We start from the raw sequence: 25,416 nt of genomic DNA, 5'->3' as shown, positions 1-25,416 counted from the left end.
TAAACCATATAATAGCACTGTTAAATTGGTACTTTTATCTTCTCCATTTATGGATATGTATACTTAGTTTAGAGAGGTAAAGTAACTTCAAATAAGAAGTGCCAGGACTGGAGTTTGAGCCCAGATTGACTCCAGAATATTCTTATAGATAACACAGGTTAGAGATAGAATCATCCTAATATTGAAAAGTCACTCAGTTTGTCAAAACTTGAATACTTTTTAAAATTTGTTTAATCAGATCATTCTAAATGTAACTGTAGTCATATTATATACAGCCAATCACACTAATGTGAACTGAAAATGAGAAATCTTTCTTTGCCTGTAACATGCCAGGTAATTTAGTATAACTAGTTCAATTTCTCAGGGCTCAAGAGCTTCTTATCACTTCTACGCTATACATTTAAATTTAATTTGATGAACTCTAGGTTCAGATTTTATGGTATGATATCCTTTGCAGTTATAACATTTAGTCTTATGCTTATTTGGGAAAAATCCACAAATATATTGTAATTATTTGCACCTAATGAGAGAAGACCTCTGTTCTAGTCAGCTTTGCATCTCTCTGGCCAACATACTTGATGAGAAAAACTTAAAGGAGAATTTATTTTGGCTTGTGGTCCCAGAGGTTCATCTGTGATCATGCTAAGTCTGTTCCATTGCTTTAGGCCGAAAATGAGGCAGGGTATTGTGACCTAACAGAGAAAGAGGAAGCAGAGGGATCACAGGGAAGATAAACCCTGCCAGAGCAAACCCTAGTGACCCACCTCCTCCAGCTATGCCCTCTCCCCATACATGGTTACCACCCAGTCCGTCCATTCAAACCAGGATGGACTTATTAGGTTACAACTCTCACTATCCAATCATTTCACTTCAGATCATTCCTGCATTAGCACAAGAGCTTTTGGGGGACACCTCATACTGCAAACCATAATAACCTCTTTTTAAAAAAAAAAAATTTTTTTAATTATTTTCACAGAATGCATTTTGATTCATTGTACACAAATGGGGCACAACTTTTCATTTCTCTGGTTGTACACAATGTAGAGTCACACCATTCATGTAATCTATCATACATGTACATAGGGAAATGATGTTTATCTCTTTCCTTCCCCTGAACCCTCCCCTCCCCTCGGTTCCCCTCTGCACAATCCAGCATTCCTCCATTCTTCCCTTACCCCCTCCACCCCTCAGCCCCTGTTATGTATCAGCATCCACCTATCAGAGAAAACATTCAGCCTTTGGTTTTTTGGGATTGGCTCATTTCACTCAGCATGATATTCTCCAACTCCATAATAACCTCTTTGAGTCTTTAAACTTTTCAAATTTGAAATGCCTCCTTAGTTAACCTTCCCACCTGTTTCTTCTTACTTTTACTATGTCAACTAAAGGGTTTTGATCTTAAGTTGATTGATTTTTATTTTATCACTATTTTCAGTGATAGAAATACTGTAATCCATCCCAGACTTACCTATAATATTTATTCATTCAAAATTGGAACATTTTATCCCACCCTTACTCATAACCTATCTAGGAAAACATCATACCTATCTAGGAAAAGTTCCATGCACCTTCTTGTATTTGGGGGAGAGGGGCAGTACCGGGGATTGAACTCAGGGGCACTCAACCACTGAGCCACATTCCCAGCCCTGTTTTATATTTTATTCAGAGACAGAGTCTCACTGAGTTACTTGGCACCTCACTTTTGCTGAGGCTGGCTTTGAACTCATGATCCTCCTGCCTCAGCCTCATAAGCCACTGGGATCATAGATGTGCACCACTGCACCCACCTGGCTACTTTCTTGTTTTTAAGATAACATTTAACTTACATTTTCTTAGCACAATTGTAAAGTCCTCTTTCTACACTATATAATAAACTAGAAAATAACTTTGCGTGTAGTAAATGGTCAAAGGTAGAGAACAGGCCACCTCATAAAGTGATATTCAGAACTTCTGCTGCTTTTTCTTAATCACTTTTTTGTTATTAAGATAGCTAGAAAACTATCTTAATAGATGGATAACTCCATCCTTGACATTGGAATACCTTGTGTAGAAGTTATATAAGTATATACCCCAGATTAGATTTTGTTACTTCTAACAATTTCAAGTGCTAAGATCCCACCCCTCTACTTTAAGGTTTTTTCTATATTGCTTTTTTAAGCATAAAGGATTATTTCTTTTTTTTTGGAGCACTGTTGGGAATTGAACCCCAAGGGCCTTGTTATTGCAAGGCAAGCATTCTATCAACTGAGCTATATCCCCAGCCAAGGATAAGGCAATTTATCTTTACTATTGTCATGGTTTGGATGTGAGATGTCCCACAGAAACTCACATGAGACAATGCAAGAAGGTTCAGAGAAGAAATGATTGTGTTATGAGAGCCTTACCAGTGAATTAATCACCTGATGGTATTAACTGAGTGGTAAATGAAGGCAGGTGGGGAGTTACTGGAGGAGTTGAGGCATCAGGGGCATGCCTTTGGGTATTTATTTGTATCTGGTGAGTGAAGTCTCTGCTTTCGGATCATCTTGTGAGGCACTTCTCTCCACCACATGCTTCCACCATGATGTTCTGCCTCACTTCAAGCCCCAAGGAATGGAGCCAGCTGTCCATTGCCTGAGACCTCTGAAACCATGAGCCCCCAAATAAACTTTTCTTCCCCTGAAATTGCTCATGTTGGTTTTTTCAGTCACAACAGTGAAAAAGCTGAGTAAAACAAGTATTAAATTCAAACTACTCTTATATATTTAATTAATCACATAAATATACATTTGGATACCATTTGCAGAGTTTACTTGTTTGGGAATTGGCATGTATTAAGCCTTTGAAATACACTTAAACAATAGTGATTACTAAAATGGTGGTTATGTTTGCTTGAGTATAAGACAAAAAAAATTACAGAAAAAATGGTTCCCTGACACCTCAGAGCCCTTTGGAGCCCAAACTCCCAAGCATTAGTATTTTATCTTGAAAGGCACCAAAATAAGGAAGTATAAAGGAAGACTAGAAAATTCTGAGAAAGCAAGAAAGAAACTAACTAAACATAATATCTTGTTCTTGGAGCTAAGTAAACAGTGATCATAGGAGAGAATAAGTAAGCATCCTTTGGTGCTACAGAAAGATTGATTACAGAAGAAAGGCTAGAAGATATAAATTATAGGAAAGATTGAATCATGAGAGTATTTTATTAGCATAATTTTAAACATGAACCAGAATGTAAGAACATTAAAAGGAAGAAAAAGGTGTTGATTCACAAAATAATATGCTGGTTTAGAATATGAGTTCAACGGTACATATAAATTACGTGTCATATGAAGAGTAAGACATGAGTTTTAATTTTTATTTTAAAAGTAGTAAAGATCTCAGTATGATTAGTGGCAGGAAGAGCCATTGGAATTGTATAGTCTGAAAATGAAAATGAAATAATTTTGAAAGAGTTTGAGTGAATCCAAAGAACAGATGATAGAGAAGATAAATTTCTTAAGTACAAAAGGAGCTGTCATGTAATATACATATTCCAGAAAATAATTCTGGCCATAGTACCAAAATCTTAAGGTTTTTAGGTCCTGGCATGGAATATTGAAGTAGGTAAAGTAGATGATAAGAATAAAAAGTAGGGGAAAGTGTGCAGGAGAATGGATGGAGTGAAGCAGGAAGAATTGAATAGTGGAACAGTAGGCTTCTTGTCCTTTGCTGTGGTGACAAGCACAAAGAGAATTTGTAAATGCCTGCTGAATGAATGAATGGTATTTATATTCCACCTTTATCCATACTGTTACTCTTATTTTTGCGGGAGTGGGGTTATTTTAGTACCATGGATTGAACTCAGGGGCACTTAACCACTGAGCCACATCCCCAACCCTTTTTTATACTTTGTTTAGAGACAGGATCTCACTGAGTTGCCTAGGGCCTTACTCATTTGCTGAGACTGGCTTTGAACTTGGGATCCTCCTGCCTTAGTCTCCTAGCCAGTGGGATTACGAGTGTGCTCCACTGCATCTGGTTTATACTGTTATTCTTGAAAGGCCTGTAATTCCACCTTTCTAAATAGTTTTTTCATTGTTTATTTTCCTTGAGTCTTTTCTTCAGATGCATATCTATTTTCATTTATTATATTTTTATAAGATATTCACTTACATGTTTTCTTCTACTTAATAAGTCTCAATTATTATCAATTTTGGTCCATTTACTTTTTTTAATAACTTAAGAGCTGTGAGTCTGCTCACATATTCCTTCCTCCCTTTCATTTGATTTGAACATTTGGCATATTTTATATTATAGGTAATCATTGTTTTATATTCTAGGTAAAAATATAGTAGTGAACATATTTTCTTTTTTGATATTATTAATAGTATAATAGTGAAACTCTTTTGTGGAATTATTCCTTTAAGATCAAATTTCCAGTGGTGAAATTTTGAAGAAAAAAGTTTTATGGCTTTGACAGATTGGTTTTCAACAATATCTGTATACTTTAAAGAACTGAATATTGAAAGTATACTGATTTCACAAAATCTTCAGTGTAGGATTATTTTTATTTTGTTAATTTACTACCCAAAAGTCGGTATTTATATTGTAGAATTATCTTAAATACTACAACTACATTGTATACTCCACAATGACTGCTCTTCCTGAGAAGTCAACCTGGTGTGAAAATACAGGTTCAAGTTCAGTTTGTTTGTATCTGCATGCAAAGGAACTTCACAATTTACTTTTTGCAGGCAAACACTCAGCTCAACATTTATGTTTTGGTATAACTAAAAATTACCCACATGCTTGTTTGTGCCTCTGTGTCTAGAAACTACTAATGAATTTAACATATATATTAACAGAGTAGTAGTTGATAGTCACTTGGTAACAATTCTTTCATTTCTGAAATCATAAAATATAATTAAAAGCCTTCTACAGTTTTCAAATATATATAATTCATCAAAAGAGAGTTTTATTCAAGCATATTTTTTGTTTCCAAAACTGTCACTTTTTTGTTAAATTTTTCAAATATCTTCTGCTTATGCTACCTCAGGTTTATTATCCTACTTTTTCTACTACTGAATTTCATTCTGAGCTTTCCTGTATTTTCTTTTAGAGCTGTTCCCTCATGATCTATGTTGATCCTCTGGCATATTGTTAAAACTTTATTGTTCAAACTAATCTAAGAATAATTTCCCCCTCATTATTCATCTTATCTACATTTTTCCCATTTCTCTCCAAAAAACTCTCCATTTTGATCTGTGCATAGACTGAATGACTTAATAAACACTCACTAGTTATCCTATTACTTTTACTTAACTGTTTGTTATATATGTTAATATGTTTATATGATTTTGATTGTGTCAGAAAGAGGCAGGGGTCAAATCCATAAACAATGTCTGCAGTAAAATGCTTTTGAAAACTATGTGTTCTTAAAGATGCACTTTGAAATCATATCTGTAACACTGTGAAGACCATATATAGTCCATTTAATCAGAAATTAATTTTATATGGCAAAGACTATATTAGAGAGCTTACTTTTTTTTTTTTTTTTTTTTTTTTTTTTGGTGGTGCTGGGGATTGAACCTAGGGCCTTATGCATGCAAGGCAAGCACTACCAACTGAGCTATATCCCCAGCCCAAGACTTTACTTTTATGTTTCCTAAACTGTGCCTAATTGTTATACAATTAAATTCTTGATACAGATGAACCCAAACTAATGGACTAATATTAATTGTTGTTACTATGAATTGGAAAATCTGAATGACTTACTGAATCGGTATCTCCAAAGGATACATTGTATTATATGGTGTAAATTTTTTTGCATATTTTTAATTGTAGATGGACATAATATCTTTATTTATTTTTTTTTATATGGTGCTGAGAATTGAACCCAGTGCCTCACATGTACTGGGCAAGTGCTCTACAACTGAGCCACAACCTCAGCCCATATATGATATAAATATTAATTCACGTTATTAATACTGCAACCACTCTTATTAAAAGTCTTTATTGGGAAGCCATCACACTCAATGTAGTGGATAAGTTTTCCACATTTGTGATTTTTACCTGAAAGCCTAGATTTTAGCTCTGGAAACAAATGTTAGTTTTTGTTTTTAATGACAGATTCTCTTCATTTATTTTTGAGAAAATGTCATTTACCTACACCTAAATAATGATAGTTTATCTGTCAAATTCATTTTTTTCAAGGAAAAGTTCATTTGATTCAGCCAAATCATTGCACAAGTGCTGGTCTGTAAATAACTGTTTGCTTATACATAAGTGTTTTATGCATATATTTTTTGCCAACACAATATTAAAAATACACACCAGGGTCAAGATTTAAAATTTGTCACGTTACTCTTAATCAGGGGCATTTTAAAGTGTGTGTGAAGGGGAACCTCTTTAATCTGTGGCAGTGCAGAATATAATGCCAATTTAGTTAGGCATCTCTGCTTTGATTCACATTTTCATGCCGGTATTTTTCATCTACCTTCTATTACTTTTGACCATAATTGCAGATATTAAGAACTGAGAAGTCAAGAAATGTCCTACTCTCGTAATGAAAATGTTTTTGACCTCACAGACTTCTGGAAAAGATCCTGGCAATCTGTAGAGGTTCATGGACCTTTAAGCATTGCTATAGCATACTGCAGAGCAATAAGAAGCAATGCAAAATTAAATGTATTGAGATTCCAATTCTTTTATTCTTAAAAGATACATATTAGGACCAGTTGCTACTAACAATTTAATTTAGCATAGTGAAAATAATATTGACAAAACATTTAACATAAGATTATATTAAAATTTTAACATTTTACTCAAATGCTACTTATGTTAATCTACTCTACCAAAGTTATTAATATTATTTTAAAATTAGTCTTTAAATGAACAGGAACTTACCTAAATATATTCCTTTATTTTTTTCCCCAAACCAAAATTCTTTTATTTGTGTTAATGAATGTTGATAACTAGGAAACATGCTTTGAAGATAGCAACAGTAATCTGCATGAACTTCCTAACACAGAGGTACAGAGCTGAACTAAAAAGATACTGAAATATTATCATCACACAAGTACAATGTTAGGTACTTTTTTGAGAATTTTTTTTTTTTACTGAGCACTATAATAAACTAAACAGTAATAAATATAGCATTTTATCCTCACAGTCTTTGAGGTGAATATCATTTAAGAGAAAGCTAAGGTGCTGACCATTAAAACAAGTTGTTCAGTCCTCATAGACTTGAAATAGTAGAGTTGGGATTTGAACAGTTATGTTCTCCATGCTGCACTCCTATTTTCATAATGGTTTCTAAGGCTAACCTGTTATTGCCCCTTTCAACTCAAAACAGACCCTGATGAACACTTATCATAACTAAGCAGTATTCTATTTTTGTCAAAGAATTGTTGTTGGGATCAGCCTCCCTGCCCAGGTGCTCCCAGCTAAAAAGTTTTATGGTTTCAGATTGAACTCCACAGAGTGTGAAGGGAATATGGGGCTTGCAGTGAGATCTTCAGTTAACATTTCTTCACCCCTACCACTCCATAGGGATGGTTAAGTCAGGTCATATTAGATTATTAGAAGGCTCAGCTTTTAGTGTACTAGACTAGTGGTGCTCTAAGTGTGGCCTGTGAACAGTATTCTAACTGATCTGAGACAAAATACATACAGAAATCAAGAGTGAAAGTGTAGAAACTTGAATATTGTCTAAAATTCTTGCAACATTTACGTGCATATTCATTGTGTGTGTGTGTGTGTGTGTGTGTGTGTGTTCACGTGTGTACTTATTGTTCATTTTACAAAAGCATTGATTTGCAATGAACTAAAAATTTTAAGAAGTAGTTCTTGACCACAGAATTTGAAAAGCAGTGTTTAAGACTGTAACATTACATGATTAGGAAAGTATTTTTAACTCCTCTCCTTACATTTTAAATTTTATTTTATTCTTCTTGGCTCTTAAAGTCAGTTTTTTTAAGCTCTTTTTTTATTATTACATTTTATTTATAACTCACAAAGCCTAGTAAAAGGAATTCATTAATATTTTTTTAGTGCGCTTCACAAGTTTGTTTTTTATTCAGACCATGTGTGTTAGTCAACTTTCCATTACTGTGACAAAATACCTGGGTTATATTGGCTCATGATTTTGGAGGTTTCATTCCAGTCATTTGGCATGTTGGGCCTGTGATGAAGCAGCACATCATGGTGGGAGTGCATGGTGGAGGAAAGCACTCACCGAATGGTAGCCTGGAAGCAGAGAGAGATAGAGACACACAGAGAGAGAGAGAGAGAGAGGGGGAGAGAGAGAGAGAGAGAGAGAGAGAGAGAGAGAGAGAGAGAGAGAGAGATCAGTTCCAATATTCCCTTCAAAGGCATGCCTCTCCTGTGACCTCAGCCCCACCTCTTAAAGGTTCTACCACCTCCTATAGTGCCACAGCTGGGGAGCCACACCTTTTAATACATGAGCCTTTGGAGCCACTTATCTAAACTATAGCATCATGTATGTACATGAATCTACTATAATTGGTATGTGGTCAGCAAAGTAAATCTAAACTTTTAGTTTTTGTGAAAAATAAACAATATGATACTAAATATAAGGGCATGGATCTCATTAGAACATTCAAACTAGATGTTGATATTTACATTAGAAATTTGAACTGAGACTCTTAGAAGTTTGATACAGAACTTTTAAAAAATGAAGTAGTTATTCATTTAATAAATATGTATGTCTTTGGGCATTGTGCTAGTTAGTACTGTGATCAGAGTGGTAAAATTTAGGTTTTGGTTACCAGTTAGCTTACAAGAGCTAAAGTGCATACTGTTTCACTCATCCAATATGTAATTATTCCTTCTAAAAGAGAATTGTATCTTTGCAATTGAAAGAAATTGTTGAAGATTTAAAAGAGTAGTAATGTAAACAATAAGTAATGTAGACAGTGGCATATGATATTGACAATTAGAGCTTAATCTCCAATTTTTAATATATGCAGAGATAGTAAATAATACATGTAGGGGTATTAATATGCAGAGAGAGTATTACAATAGAGCTGCAGCTACATTTCAAACTACCTTAGACAATGTGTTGGAATCACCTGAGATTCTGGGCCCAGGTTCCAATATTTCTAATTCGCTAAGTCTAGCAGTGCCGTGACCAGCTCAGCTATAGGCTTAGTGGTATTTCACATGTGTATTTGACAAACATTCTACCATTTTGGTCACCTAGCTAGGCTCTGGAGCTACAAAGGTAAAATCTACAGAAGGAAAATAGACAAAGCAATGACAATTCATTGTGGTAAATACAGAATAGAGTTTGGTGGAAGGAGCTTAGAAACATGGAGGAGTGGACCCCCACCTCAGTCAGTGTGGGTGTGTTAGAAAAGGTTTTTGTGAGGAAATATTGATTGAACTGATTTTTAAGGAAGAGTATGGATTAGTCGAACATAAAGCAAAGGAAAATGCTAGGTGAACATTTTGTCCAAATGCTCTAGTAAGGCCAGTACTAAGGTAATTGTGGAGTTGGAAAGGAGGAGATCAACTCGGCAGATCCTAATTGATAGAGTAGATGAAATGTATTTATAAGATCTGGAGTCCATCATTCATTACCATGTGTACCTTGCTTGCTGTTGCAGTCACACAGACCTTTTAGTACCTGAGGCACACCCTGCTTATTCCTGACTTGGAATCTTTGCAGGAACTGCTCTTTCTGCTGTGAACCTTCTTCTTCCTCCCACCCCAAGCTCCTTGATGACTGCCTTTTGTTCGTTTGTCACCAACTCACCTGTCATCACTTAGAGAGCATCTTGCATCTTCTGATCTAATGCTTTTACCCTAATCCCTCTGGCTCCACTCTTGCAGTCGGCCCATAACTAGTTCTTGTTTTATTTTCTTTGAAGTACTTATCACAGTGTGCTGATGTCTGCCTAGACTAGACATGAGAGCATTTGTTTATTCCCAGGAACAAAGGTACTCAAGAAATAATAGTGAACAAATAAGTAGTATTATGGAACTGAATTATGCATATTACTTATGAATGGCTTTTTAGATAGAGGTGGTTCTTTTAAGCAAGGAACACTTCATGGAGAAACCCAGCTTCAACCAAAATTCTCAAGGCCAGACTGTGGTTAACCAGAACCTGAAAGCATTTATATGCCATGAAGTGCCTAGCCTCTTCAAAAACCCGCTGGAATTACAAAACTTCTAAAGTGACTTCTCCCCAACCTAGATGCCTTCCAAACTAAGAGTCTTAGTTAACATCCAATATTATGAAAAGGGATTCTACTTTAAAGTAATAGAGTAAAAACTGTATTACATCCATACTTTCTTATAACCTCAGGCTTACCTTTTAACTACTCCCTACTATCATGTATATCTAAAAACAACAAATCTTTTAAAAAAGACCTTTTTATTTTAAAAAAGAACATCAAATATTCTCCAAGTTTACTCTTCCAAGTTTTGGGTCATTCTAATGAAAAAAAAAAAAAGACATATGGAGGTTCATAGTTTAGGTGACTATTACTTCAATCAGACATTTCAGTTTGAAATAAACAGCATTTAACAAAAGTTTAAAAAATATGTATAAAAATGGTATTTGTTGCTGGATTTGGCAAACTTATGCAAACAACAATTACCTTGGTGACATGTCAATTGATATTTCTTTCAAACTGTTTTTCCTTTTTAAGTCTATATCCTTTATTCATTTACATTCAAAAGGAAATACAGGCAGCTTGTAGAGCCATAGAACAAAAATAATTCACCTTCTGAGTTATATCTACCTAATTGCCATAGCACTGTTTAAGAATGTATGAAGTTCTCACCCAGGTTGATCTCCATGAGTACTTTTTGGACATTTTATATAATTCAGCTATACTCTGTTCATAGTTCTGGTATTAATAATACTGGTTTATTTTTCAGTGTTTCTATGTAAAACCACACATCAATTTTTAAAAATTTAACATATAAAATACCTGACCCAGATATCCTACTCTGTAAAAGTTTAGTTCCCTGTTGGACTCCTCACCCTCTTCATATTTTATATTCAGTTATATATTGTTATTTGAAGGTATAGAAAAACTGTATTTTTGTTCATTATATGTAATAAAATTTTGAATTAAATCAAATATACTTTCCTGACCGTAGTCTTTATCATCACAATTTGCTGAGAGGTTGAAACACTGAACATATATGGATTTCACTTTATTGAGGATGAAATGTAAACCCTTACTTCAATTTAGCTGGCAACATAAGGGTTGAAATGCATTTAGGGTTGAAAAATCTAAATGATAATACACTAGAGAATGATTAGTGCAACACACATTTCTGTTCATTCATATGAAAAAATAATTTAATTAGTACTTACCATGCAGCAGGCAGTGCTTTGGATACAGTAATAAATAAAGCACACAAAAACCCTGCCTTGTGGAGGACACATTTTGATGAAGAAAAACACTAAGCAAAATAGATAAATTAATTCTGTGATAAATCTTGTAGAAAAAATAAAGCAAGGATGGAATGTAGGATAAATGGCAATATAGTTTACAAAACTGTAATATCAAAAAATTGTTTTATATATTTTAAAAAGATGAAAATTTAACAATTAAAATCATTTCAATTTTTGTCTTAGTATTTATATTTGCTTATAAAATACAAATCTGTACAACTATGAATTGATTTTGTGGAAGTTTATTCTTATTTTAAAAATAAACAATTTAAATTTTTTAAGTGTTTCCCCCTACACACCATGAAGGGAAATTTTTACAATTGGTGACTGTGATATTGACAATAACCAAGATAACTCTTATTAAGGATGACTGACTGTGGGCCAAGCACTATTCAGTTTAAGAATTGTCTGAAGTTAATTATCTCTGTCTCCATTTTATGTGTGGAAGCTAGATATAAAAAAAACTTAACCACACAGAAAGTAGCTAGAGATGAGATTTAAATGGTTTTCTAGTTAACATTATTACGTACTGTTATTGTAAATGTAAGAACTTTAAAAATTCAGTGAATGGGAAAGAAAAGGATAACATGAAAAATAGGCTAGGAGGAAGATAAACATACTGGCCTTAGTGTAAACATGACCAATTTAAGAAGTCATAAAAGAGAGATGTAAGAAACAGAATGAATCAAACATTACCCTATGTAAATGTATGATTACACAAATGGTATGCCTTTACTGCATGTACAAACAGAGAAACATGTATCCCATTTGTTTACAATAAAAATAAATTTTTAAAAAAAGAGATGCAAGAAAATCATCCATAGTCTGAGTGCGGTGGCACATGCCTATAATCCCAGAGGCTTGGGAGGCTGAAGCAGGAGGATTGCAAGTTCAAAACTAGCCTCAGCAACTTAGCAAGGCCCTGAGCAACTTAGGGGAGACCTCATCTCAAAAAATAAAAAAGTCTGGAGTTGTTGCTCAGTTTTTGTGCCCCTGGTTCAATGTCCAGAAACATATTCTACCCCCCAAAAAAGTTAGTTTTACTAACAACTAGCAGAAAGAGAGAAAAGGTAAATTATAGATTTGTAAGTCTAATTAGATGTAGCAAATTGAAACTGATAGAATGAGTAATGGGAGCTAAGGTTTGAAAGTACATCTGCCAAGGTTCCAGAAGAAAATTAAGGCCTATAGGAAATTATTTGAGTGACTCTTCTCAGTTCTCAGGGGTGATTTATAGCTAGTACAATTCTTGACACATCTTTAAAAAGTAGATTCATTGTTTAAAGTGGATACATCAAGGCATTAAGATTCTCTTTGGGAACTTCTGTTAAGTAAACTTGGTTAGGACTAGAAATAAAAGCCATACACTCAAGAGATTTGACTGAAACCCAGAGGAGATTTTTATAACAGTTTTATATAGGGGATTAAAAAAAAATCTTTTAGGTACCCAGGGGAGCTAGAAGAGTCAAATGTGGTCACTGTTCAATTTTTATTATAGTTTAATTTTCTGGAATTTACCTGGGTCTTAAACCTAATCCTTTTTAAAATGCCACATGACTGTTCAGTTATATGACAAATAAAAATTGTAGAATTTATGATCTTGATATTTCACTAAATAAAATTTATGAGGTAGCAAGAAAATAGTCCCCATGCTGTTTGTAATCCTCGTTATGTATTTTATTTCCAGGGAACCTTTTATTATTTTATCAGGAGGTTTGTCATACGATACTGTGGGAAGAAGACCTTGCTTAACAGTAATGCATGGGAAAAGTACTGCTGTGCTGGAGATGGACTATTCAATTGTTGACTTCCTAACACTATGTGAAACACCATACCCAAATGGTAAACTTTGCATCACTAAAACTTATTACCCAAAAATATTAATAATGAAAACAAAGACCTCTGTGTTGTTAAGTACTTTTCTTAAATTATTTTGCTTAATTTTTCTGAGGAAGAGATGCTGCCTTCATTACCTTGCATATTTTATTTCAGCAGTTTGTTTTGTTTAACAAACTTTAAAAGCTTGGTATTGTACATTAGTAGTAAGTGCCTTGGAAAGTTACACTATCCATATTAAGAAGCATTTTAAAATTCTCTAGAATATTAGTGTGTTGGATTAGTCAGAGTTCTGCAGAGAACTAGAACCAATAGAAGATGTGTGTGTGTAAAAGCTGAATTAATAAGAAATAACACACACAAACACATTTACATAAGTATTTGTATATGTGAAGGATTTGTGGAACTAGCAAATCTAAAATCTGTAGAGCAGGCCAGCAGACTAGAAATTCCAGAAAGAGTTGGAGTCTTGGGTCTGAAACCTACAACTTGGAATCTTAGGCAGAATTTCTATGTGTAAATCTTGAGGTAGACTTCTCTTTTAGGAAACATCAGTCAGAAACCTTAAGCCCTACATCTGATTAGACTACAGATTTAAATATTAATCATATTTAAAAATACTTTCACAGAAACATCTAGACTGGTGTTTGATCAGATAGCTGGGAGTACCACAACTGAGAAAAGTTGACACATAAAATTAACCATCACAAGTAGTATATATGATTGAAGAAAATTTTTTAATCTGGATCTTTTTTACTTCATTTGAAGTTCTTTGAGGTGTAAAGAAGTCATGCATTTTATAATTAACAGGTACATATTAAACTATATATCATAGTAGAACTTTATTGGCTAACTTGGATATCTGATAATGATAATTGTTCTTTTTGGGTATTCAGATTGAAATATTTGTTTTGTTGTCCATCCCTGTAAGTTGCTGTGAACTCCTTGTCTTATTCATCTTTTAAAAAAGGTGAAAGAATTTTCAAGCATCTTTGGTCTTTTGGTGGTACTGGGGTTGAACTCAGTGCCTGGCACATGCTAGACAAGGGAGCTATCATTGGTTTACATGCTCAGCCCCCAAAAGTGAAAAAATTTTGAATTGATCATTAAATAGATTTATCTCATCTAAAATATAACATACAAGGCTTAAATTATATGAAATATCATAGAATCAGAATATTAAATAGTAAGAAACAAAACAAAAACAAGTAAGAAATATTTATATCCTATTTGCTGTCCTCTTGCATATTTAAAACTATCATTCATGCATTGTTTTCCTATTCCAGATTTTCAAGAACCATATGCTGTTGTTGTTCTTCTAGAAAAGGATTTAGTACTTATAGACCTTGCACAAAATGGGTAAGACAATTGAGTGAGCATTTCCATCAGGATGTGGTCAAAAAAAGGTTACTTTTAGTATAGGATTAGCTAAAAGAGATACTATTTAAAATTTCTTCGAAAACTCTTTATTTCTTTCCATAACCTTGATCTCTTTAAAGGTCCAGCCTCACATTTCTAATTACTGCCAAATTTTCTATTATATTTAATCTTATAGAATTTTCACTTAATTCAAAGTTTATTGAATTTGTTTTAATCTCACACTTCTACATTCTGAAGTAATACAAAATCAGCCTGCCATTGATTCCATCACAATTTATGTCTAAATAAATCATCTCTTTTAGTCTCCCTGTCTCTGTTTCTATCTGTTGCAATTTTTCATACCATTGTCAGATCTTTTCTAGTCTGTTATCCTTCTGTCCTCAACACAGGTGCCTTATTTCTGGGGAAAGCTGAGCTCTATGTTAAACACATATCACACTTCACATCTTCTCTTATGTAACAGAACTGCTCCACCTGTTCTACCACCATCAAAATCCATATAACTGAGGTTGAAACAGGAGGATCTCAAGTTCAAAACCAGCCTCAGCAACAGTGAGGTGCTAATCAACTCAGTGAGACCCTGTCTCTAAGTAAAATACAAAAATAGGGCTGGAGATGTGGTATGGCTCAGCTGTTGAGTACCCAAGTTCAATCCCTGGTACAAAAAAAAAAAAAAAATACTTATAACTTTGAAAATCAACCTTCTTTTCTTTTTAAATCTTTTTCTATCCTCCCTTTACTAGATATATCATATCTGATTTTTAAGTCCCCCACCATAGTTTCTTTTTAACTTCTTCTGGCATTTGCTGTATTCTACTTTTTCTGTCTCAGATGGTCATTTGTTGATTTTGGAAACACATTGTATTATTTACTACTTCTCTGGAGAAATTATCATTAATCCTGGTTTTGATTGAGTTTACTCATCAAGTATTTCAGTGTTTCTCAATCAAAGGTGAATTTGCTCCCCAGGAAATATTTGGCAATGTCTGTGAAGATACATTTATTGGAAGGTGAGGTGCTACTGGTATATAGTGGGTAGAAGACAAGGATGCTGCAGAACATCTACAATGCACAGGATAGTTTCCCACGATAAGGAATTATCTGGTCTAAAATGTGAATAATATTGAGATTGGGAACTCCTGAAATAGGTGAACAGTACTATTTATCTGATTTTCTAGTCAGTTCTAATTTTACATCAGTTTAGTACCTGCTACTTGTAATAGTTACATCAATCATAAAGTACATTTTTCTTTTTTGAAATAATAAGACCATTTGAAAATATTTTTTCTATATAACTGTCCTAGAATAACTTCTGTTAATATTGTTACAGGTCATGGGCCTGTTGCTCAGCTGAACAGCCAAGGCATTCCCTTCATACATGTCACTCAGAGTAGCTGACATAAATTTAGTAAAGAGGTAGGAAAAGGAATAAGGGACACGCTCCAAGGAGAGAGGGGGTCCTCTCATAGAGAAGAATGGCATGCCCTCCTGTGCTCTGATTTTATTGGGGGGTTCCAGGGAAATTTCCAGAGTCATACCCACGTCTACCTCTTGACTTCTGACTGGCAGCAGGGTATCATCAGGCTTTCAAGGTCCCATTGTGCAGGACACTCTAGCTCTCTTTCACTCATGCCACCCCGTTCTAATTGGAACCTGTTCTTACAGATTTTATGGTTAAGGGGAATTATCTTTATCTCCCAAAGTTCTAGGATCTAGTCTGTGTAAGTGTCACAAAAGTCTCCCACATCAGGGTAACTTGTGTTCTTTTGATCAGTATTTTTGGGCCTGAATTTCTCCTGCAGAAAACAGGTTTTTACTGAGGAATGAACATATCCTGTTGACTTAAACCAGAGAGGGCTGCAGGCAAATTACTTTTTAAAAAATAGAAAGCATGTCAGGGTCAACCCAAGAACCCAATTAAGTGAATTATTCCCTTAACCTCATGTCCCCACCACTTACATCTGTCTGTTTCATATCAATATGATTTTCTTTTATTTCCCCCTCTTAGGTAACTTTTTAAAATAATTGAGACTTTGCACAGGAGCTCTTAATGGAATATAGTGAAATCAAAGAAAACATTATGCAAGTAACCTGTGATGAGACATTTTATTTAGCTAAAGTATTGACTAAATGTATAGAAGAGTCTTGAACTGAAGAAAGACCTATATTGTAAAGAGATGAAAGTTGCTTGACTGCACATTTTTATTTGTGTTTTGTCTTCTTATTGGGGGAGGGTTCATTCTGTAGTCTATAAAGGACTTTTCTTAAATTTCCTGTTTAAAAAACTTACTGTCAAGGTAGGGCTGATTAGTAGACTAGTATTTATAAATCATTTTGTACATTTTAGATATTTTATCCAATTTCTGTTTTTTCCAGATATTTTTAAGTAACTGTTCTCAATATAAGCAATGTCTCTCTCTGTGTTTAGATAGGCTTTTACTTTCATTAATTTTAAAAGCATTTTTTGCTTTTTGAGTAAAATAATTTCATATCTAGAAAACTTTTAAGGTGGAATTATATTTTAAATTGTCACTGAAACAAGATAACATTCCGGATTTAATTTTGGACTAAGGATCACATTGATGGAGAGAATAAGAACTGAAAATTTATATTGGTTTTGCTGATGTAAGGATGAGGTATTTGTTATGAAAATCATATAGCCTAATGATTAAAGGCACAATTTAAATTCTGCTTTAGATACTTCCTAACTGGTATTCCTTCGACTTATTACTGTGTCTCAACCTTTGTTCTTCAGAAAAATGTCTATATCCTAGGTATAAGAAGTATATCTTGGTACAAGAAGTCAATGAGATATATATATATATATATATAGCACCTAGTATAGTGTACTGCAGATGGTATATAGCTGCAACTGCAGCCTTTCGATTTATTGTTATTTTTAGCATCTTCTATTATACAAAACCTCAATTTTTACATATTTAAATGAATAAAAATCAACTCAATCTCTAATAAAATAATATATTTTTTAAAGTTTTCATTTTTAATCATACATTATAATTCATTAAATTAACAATTTTTTTTTCTTTTTCCTGTTGTTAAAGATATCCTATATTTGAAAACCCCTACCCTTTGAATATACATGAGTCCCCTGTTACATGTTGTGAATATTTTGCTGATTGTCCTGTGGATCTTATTCCTGCACTTTATTCTGTTGGAGTTAGACAGAAACGTCAAGGTTACAGCAAAAAGGTATTGAACATGAGTTTCGTTATTTAATGTTACATTTTAGTATTTTAAATTTATCACTTTGCTGTGTTTGATAATATTGCTGTCCTTTCTGTAGAAGATCATTTTTGGAAGCAAAATATGTTCAAAGTTTTCATATATGCTTTGTATAAGACATCTGTCTGTCTCTATATATGTATATATGTATTGCATAATACATAGTATATATGTATGCACACACACACGCACACACACACACACATATGAAGATATGCAGTGTACTTGCAAGTTACTTTATACATGATCTTTGTTTATAGGAATGGCCCATCAATGGAGGTAATTGGGGCTTGGGTGCTCAAAGTTACCCAGAAATAATTATTACAGGGTAAGTAAAAGTCTCTTTTCACCAGGTAAATCAATAATATCTAAATATAATTAAGACTACATGAATTGTAATTTACTGGGCAGGTAGAGCTTTAAAACTTTGTTACAACATAATAAAAAATAAATCATTATCCAGAACCTACAAATTTACCCCAATTTTTACCTTTTACTAATTTTGGTGCCTACCTTATTAAAATAAATACTTGTAAAGAAGAGTAAAAATGTAACTTTATTTTTTCTTCATCACATTCTTAACTCATTTGCTTTTCATAGGCATGCTGATGGGTCAGTTAAGTTCTGGGATGCCTCTGCAAGTAAGTATTTTGAAGGTTTATTATTTGTTATATTATACCATTATTGCTTTTGTACATGCTCTTTCATAATAAGTGAAATCAACATTTAATTTGCCATTTGTAGGCTATAACTTTAGTTTACTACTTATCAAGTATATAAGTTTAGAATTTTTAAGAGTAAAGATATTTTAATGATATTAGTAAATTAGAATAATTCTTGATAGTTTTTTCTTCAAAGTATCTTCAAACCTTCTCTTACTTAGTCAGAAATAGAAAAAATAGGAATATATTCCAAACAGATAATTTTAGAGCAGGTTCAATGGCTGATTCTAAACTCTTAGTACAAAAATCTGTGTTGTCTTTATGAAATATGTCTAATGGTGGCATAGTAGAAAAAAAGATAAAAATGCCTTTAATGACTAATGTTTGCAGAACATATATGGCAAATATTTATGGGAATCCGGTTAATGCAGGGTTTGTTATATTTCATAATGTATGAATGCCTGATAATACTGGTACCTTTTCTATAGAAAATATGTAGATATATAAAAAATCATTTTAGAAGGCCTGTGGTTTTTTTGTGTGTTTATACATTTTTTTCCCAAAAATATCTTTGTTACTCATTTTTCTCAGTTTATCTAAATCTATCCTGATGGTGGATTTATTTATTTACTTACTTACTTATTTATGTTTTTAGTTGTAGATGGACACAATACCTTTATTTATTTATTTTTATGTGGTGCTGAGGATTGAACCCATTGCCTCCATGTGCTAGGCAATCGCTCTACCACTGAACCACACCCCAGCTGGATTTATTTTTTTAATGAACAAAACAAGTAAATCTTCTTTTCAGTCATTGACCAAATATGTTCATTATCCAAATGTATGATAACTACTATAATGCAGACTGAAAAATGAAAGTATGGTTTAGGCAAATATAGGCTTATTTTCCTTATGCAATATGATTAATTAAATGTTATATTTGATTTTTTTGTTTACAATGACTATATATTCTTTTTTCTAGTAACTCTACAAGTATTATATAAACTAAAAACATCTAAAGTATTTGAAAAGTCAAGAAATAAAGATGACAGACCAAATACAGACATTGTAGATGAAGATCCATATGCCATTCAGATCATCTCCTGGTGCCCAGAAAGTAGAATGCTGTGCATAGCTGGAGTTTCAGCTCATGTCATTATTTATAGATTCAGCAAACAGGAAGTGATTACAGAAGTTATTCCGGTAATAGTTTCTTAATTATTTTCAGTGTCAGGTGTCCAGTATTTTTAAAGTTGTGAATGATTTAGGAGACTATATGCAGGCTTGTATAGAATCTGTGAAAACACCTCAGTGTTTGCATTGTCATCTTTGAAAAATACCATTTTCTTTGTGTATCTTTTAATTGAATACATAAATCCTTAACTACATTGCAAGTTTTATTTAAGGAAAGCTACTGTTAATATGATCTACTCTAATTTGATACTAACAGGGTTGTCATAAAGTCTAAAATCATGATGTATATGTGTATATGTGTATTTTTGTGTGTGCTTTCCACATATACACATTTAAACAAACATCAAAACTGTATCAGAAAACTTTTTTTCCTTTACCTTTGGACATCTTGCTAAACTTCTACCTTTAAAAATATTTTTTCTACTCGATTTTAGGTGTGGGTGTGCAAGTTGTAATAAAATGTATATTAGTTATTAAGAATAGGTAAACTGCCTTACTTTTACAACAGATGCTTGAAGTTCGATTGTTATATGAGATAAATGATGTGGATTCTCCAGAGGGTGAGCAGCCACCACCTTTGTCAACCCCTGTAGGAAGTTCTAATCCTCAACCCATTCCTCCTCAGTCTCATCCATCTACCAGTAGCAGTTCATCTGATGGACTTCGTGATAATGTACCTTGTTTAAAGTAAGTTATAAAAACAACTGCAGAATTGTTTTGCATGAGTTCTTTTAATTTAGATAAATTGTAAGCATTAGAACTACAGTAACATTTTCCTGTGGTACAGGAAAATGGCCTAAGAATGACTTTTCCTGTGTTTTACTTCTCCTCACTTCCCCCTGCCCCTCCTCTTTCTCCTCTTCCTTCCCACTGGTACATAGGGACATAGTCCTTTTAGCTACAGTTTTAGCATATGTTTAGCTAGTATGAGTCTTGAAATACAGGATTCTTCACTTTTCCCTTTTGTTACATAGTCACTACTGATTTAAACTTAAATTTGTATAAGTTCCATTAATGACCATTCTTCTGATATTGATGTGTTTTTCTCCAATTCTTTGCTAAATGTAATTTTATGAACATGTAAAGTATAATTTGTGTTTTGACTATTTTGCGACATATTTCTATATTTCCTTAGCAGTTTTACTAACTACAGAACCAATGATTTAACATAACAGTTCCATATAAATATGTATTATCTACAAAATTAGAATACTTTAATTTGTACTTTATATTTTCTGTCTCTGATTAAGTCATCTGTCCATCACTATGACATAATGTGAGATAATCAACTTAAAAGGAGGAAAGGTTTATTTTGACTCTAGATTTCAGTCCTTAGTTGCTTGGCCCTATAACTTTGGACTGTAGTGAGGAAGAACATCATGACAAGAGCACAAGGTAAAAAAAAGTTGCTTACCTAATGGTGACCAGGAAGCAAGAAAGAGAGAGAGGAAAGGGTGTAGGGTCCAAATATCCCCTTCAGAGGCACACCTCTAATGACTCAACCTTCTTCAACTAAACCCCCACTTTCTAATGTTTCATATGTCCTAATAGTACCATCAGCTGAGGAATAAGTCTACAACATGTTTCGGGGAATATTTAAGATCCAAACTGCCATAGCCTCCAAATGTCTGTAAGCTTGTGACTACAGATCCAGCAGCCTGAACACACTAAATGATTTTCCCACCTGAAGAGTAAGCACCATCAATGCATTGTTACTCCATGGTGAGATAGGTTTGAGGAAATAGGACCGACAAGACAAGCAGTACTATTAGATTAGAGTTACAAGGCCCCTTATCTTGGCATCCTAATAAAAGTTTAAAAGCAGGCACAGTGGGTGAATCTCTATTTTCTCTTCTTGTATTTTTCCAGTTTTGTTTTGTTGGGTTTTTTTTTGTAATCGACTTAAAGAACAAGGAGAACAATTATAGTAGCAACCAAGAGCAATTGTTAAAACCACTAGCCAGCAAGCCCAATCTGCAGTATCCAAATCAATATAAAGATAATATCAACTTAGTTCTGGAATTAATGAGTTTCTTTTACTGTTCATGGACGTAAAATTATGGTATGACCATCTTATTGAGAGGACATTTCATACCTGATGGAAAGTGTTGACAAACTGATAACCTTCTGTAATAATTAAGTAGAGTGTCACTTAATGTAGGAATGTCTTTTAAGCTGGTCATTTCAAGGAAACCTTGATAGCCACAAAGTCTCATTATTTAGTCCATTGATATTTTGGGGGAGAAGGATTCTTTTTTGTTGTTGGCATGAACTGTTAACTTTTATACATGGATATACACACAATTACATAAAAACAAAGTTTTCTTAATCCTAAAAAAGTTAATGTGTCTATGATTTGAATAGGATGCCCCTTTTGAGTATGATGGGCAGTTTGTTTTAACATAACTGAATTTGGTTAAATTCCTGTGACTATGTCACAGCTGACTGGAGAGAGCTTCTTTCAAGTTTTTGCCTGAGTCTTTACAACACCACCTCAGTACTTGTGTGACCATCCATGATTTCTGTCAAGAAGATAGATAATCTAGGCATTTCTCCATATTTTTCTGCCCTCACACATGCAATCATTTCCTTCAGGAAGCCCTGGTTCCTTTTTGTAGAGAATGGGAGTTCAAAATATGATTTCTAGAAATGTGTGCAACATCATTTTTAATAAGCAGTGTGTTATAGTAGTTCACTCAGTGACAAGAGCTAGAAAAAAAAGTTAAAGAAAAAAGCTGTAAAACCTTTAGTTTTTATTGAATGTTCACATTACTCTGTAATGTAATCAATTGACTTTTTAACTTCTTCCCCAATCACTTTTCTAAAATTGGTTAACTTGAAATTATTTCTGTCTTTATTTACTTACAAAAATAAGTTCAAAATGAATATTAAAATTACCACTTGATAAAACTACTACACAAATAGTAAAATATAGTATTGCATTTTTCTCCTAAACTTTGAAGCACATCTCTCTAATGATGTGTGGTCAATTACTTAGTTTTTAGTAGCTTGTTACAATTTTTTTCTTCTATTGCTGTTATTATACATTAACATCTTATGTAGTTCAATTATATAAATTCATTTTCATTTTTGAGATTATTAATTTTTTAACAGTTCTTTTTGGAAGCAGCATTTAACATTAGATAAGAGTATTATGAGATGAATGGAATTTTAAGTAAAGCCACCAGTTTAAACTTTAAAAACAGACATAAAATGGCCAAAATCTCATCACTCTTAATTTCTTACAGGAGTTTTACAATAATATTTTTGTTTCCAAATCTATATTCTTTAGCACATTAAAAAATAAAATATTTTCAGGTAGTGACTAAAATTACCTTAATTATTGATGAAGGTGAATGATAACAGCTAACAGAAGAGCCCCAGGGGCTTGCTGACGTCAGGTGACCTACATCCTGAAGAGCCTTGTCTTGCCAGTCATTGCAGCCTTACGCACACCGCCTTTGCAGAAGCAGAGGAGGAAATGCAGCCCTGGGCAGACTTGCTCTCAAGTGGACAAGATGCAAGGGGAAAATAAGTGGGCCTCATTAATTTTTTCCTTCTTTTCCAGATTCATAAGGCATTTCACCTTGTCCAGGGCAGAGTTAGAGAGTGGATAGAGAGAAGTTTAGAAGTCCCACTGACTCATAAGAAAAAAATGCTAGCAGATGTGGGGAAGCAATGCTACTGATTTGACTTTGTGTGTGTATGTGTGTGTATGTGTGTGTGTGTGTGTGTGTGTCTAAGCTTTCTATGTCTGATTTTTTTGATGGTTATATGAGTAGAAATTCATACTGATTTTAATATATGATGTTATTTGTATATCAAGTCATCAATTTTAATTATAATACTTCAAAATCTCAAAATCTGAATTTGTAAAACAACAGTATAAATAAATCATAATGAAGCATATCATAAAATAATGACTATGCTTACACAGTTTGGTTGTTAAGTCCCTTATTTTGGGTTTTCACTAGAATTCCAGCATGAGGATGTGTTGTAACATCATAAATATTTGGACTTCATGAGAATTCTATTTACTGGAGTTTTTGGCCATTTTCTTAAAATTATTTTACAGTCTGGATAATTCTTTTCTATAACTTACTAAAGGACCAATTTTTTTAGTTGTTGATGGGCCTTTATTTTATTCATTTATTTTTATGTGGTGCTAAGTATCAAACCCAGTGCCTCACACATGCTAGGCAAAGTGCTCTGCCAGCACTAAAGGACCAGTTTTTAGAGGGAGAATCAAAACTTATATTCACTAACCCCCTCCCACCCCCCATTATGTGTCATCAAACGCTTATCAGCGAGATCATTCCTCCTTTAGTTTTTTGAGATTGGCGTATCTCACTTAGCGTGATATTCTCCAGTTTCATCCATTTGCCTGCAAATGCCATAATTTTATCATTCTTTATGGCAGAGTAATATTCCATTGTATATATATACCTCAGTTTCTTTATCCATTCATCAATTGAAGGACATTTAGGTTAGTTCCACAATCTGGCTATTGTGAATTCAGCAGCTATGAACATTGATGTAGCTGTATCTCTGTAGTATGCTGATTTTAAGTCCCTTGGGTATAGGCCAAGGAGTGGGATAGCTGGGTCAAATGGTGGTTCCATTCCAGGCTTTCTGAGGAATCTCCACACTGCTTTCAAGAGTGGCTGCACTAATTTGCAACCCCACCAGCAATGTATGAGTGTACCTTTTTCCCCACGTCCTTGCCAACAATTATTGTTGCTTGTGTTCTTGATAATCGCCATTCTAATTGGGGTGAGATGGAATCTTAGGGTAGTTTTGATTTGCATTTCTCTTATTACTAGAGATGTTGAACATTTTTTCATATATCTGTTGATTGCTTGTACATCTTCTTCTGTGAAGTGTCTGTTCATTTCCTTAGCCCGTTTGTTGATTGGGTTATTTGTATTCTTGGTGTAGAGTTTTTTGAGTTCTTTATATATTCTGGAAATTAGTGCTCTATCTGAAGTGTGAGTGGCAAAGATTTTCTCCCACTCTGTAGGCTCTCTCTTCACATTACTGATAGTTTCCTTTGCTGAGAGAAAGCTTTTTAGTTTGAATCTATCCCAGTTATTGATTCTTGCTTTTATTTCTTGTGCTATGAGAGTCCTGTTAAGGAAGTCTGATCCTAAGCCTACATGTTGAAGATTTGGACCTACTTTTTCTTCTATAAGATGAATGGAGGAAGGAAGGACTGTATAGAGGGAAAAGAGGGGTCGGAGGGGTGGGGGGAAGGGAAAAAATAACAGAATGAATCAAACAACATTACCCTATGTAAATTTATGATTACACAAATGGTATGCCTTTACTCCATGTACAAACAGAGAAACAACATGTATCCCATTTGTTTACAATAAAAAAAAAAAGAAACTTATATTCAGGGACATACCAGGGAGGGAAATTTGTCTTAGTAGAATTTTATATCATCAATAAAAGATATAAAATAAAACTTTTTGAGAGATTTGTCTAAAATATTGTTATCATTACATTTTTTTAATATTATACAAACAGATTGAGTTATACCTTATTTTTTACTTTTTAGCAGTCTTCAGGTAAATGCAGGTATTCATTAATTTTATATTGTTTTAATCTGTATCCCCAGAGGCAACTTTTTAAAAGTTATAAATGTAACAAAAATTGATGTTAAAAATGTAATACTGAGATTTTCTTATATAAAATGCTTTT

The 25,416-nt window shown here is 33.5% G+C and overlaps 1 protein-coding gene across 1 annotated transcript in view; it reads left to right on the top strand.

The window, feature by feature from the left end:
- The window catches only part of Stxbp5 (syntaxin binding protein 5), a 173,210-nt gene that overhangs the window by 79,751 nt on the left and 68,043 nt on the right, over positions 1-25,416 (top strand). Inside the window, 7 exon segments of the mRNA XM_047557634.1 lie at positions 13,086-13,240; positions 14,521-14,593; positions 17,677-17,824; positions 18,118-18,185; positions 18,458-18,498; positions 19,502-19,722; positions 20,222-20,400. Of these exon segments, the coding sequence (XP_047413590.1) occupies positions 13,086-13,240; positions 14,521-14,593; positions 17,677-17,824; positions 18,118-18,185; positions 18,458-18,498; positions 19,502-19,722; positions 20,222-20,400 (885 nt within the window).

This window comes from Sciurus carolinensis, chromosome 7 (genome assembly GCF_902686445.1).
Source record: "Sciurus carolinensis chromosome 7, mSciCar1.2, whole genome shotgun sequence".
Taxonomy (NCBI): domain Eukaryota; kingdom Metazoa; phylum Chordata; class Mammalia; order Rodentia; family Sciuridae; genus Sciurus; species Sciurus carolinensis.
Note: the sequence above shows the minus strand (reverse complement) of the source record. Positions and strands in the feature narration are given on the sequence as shown.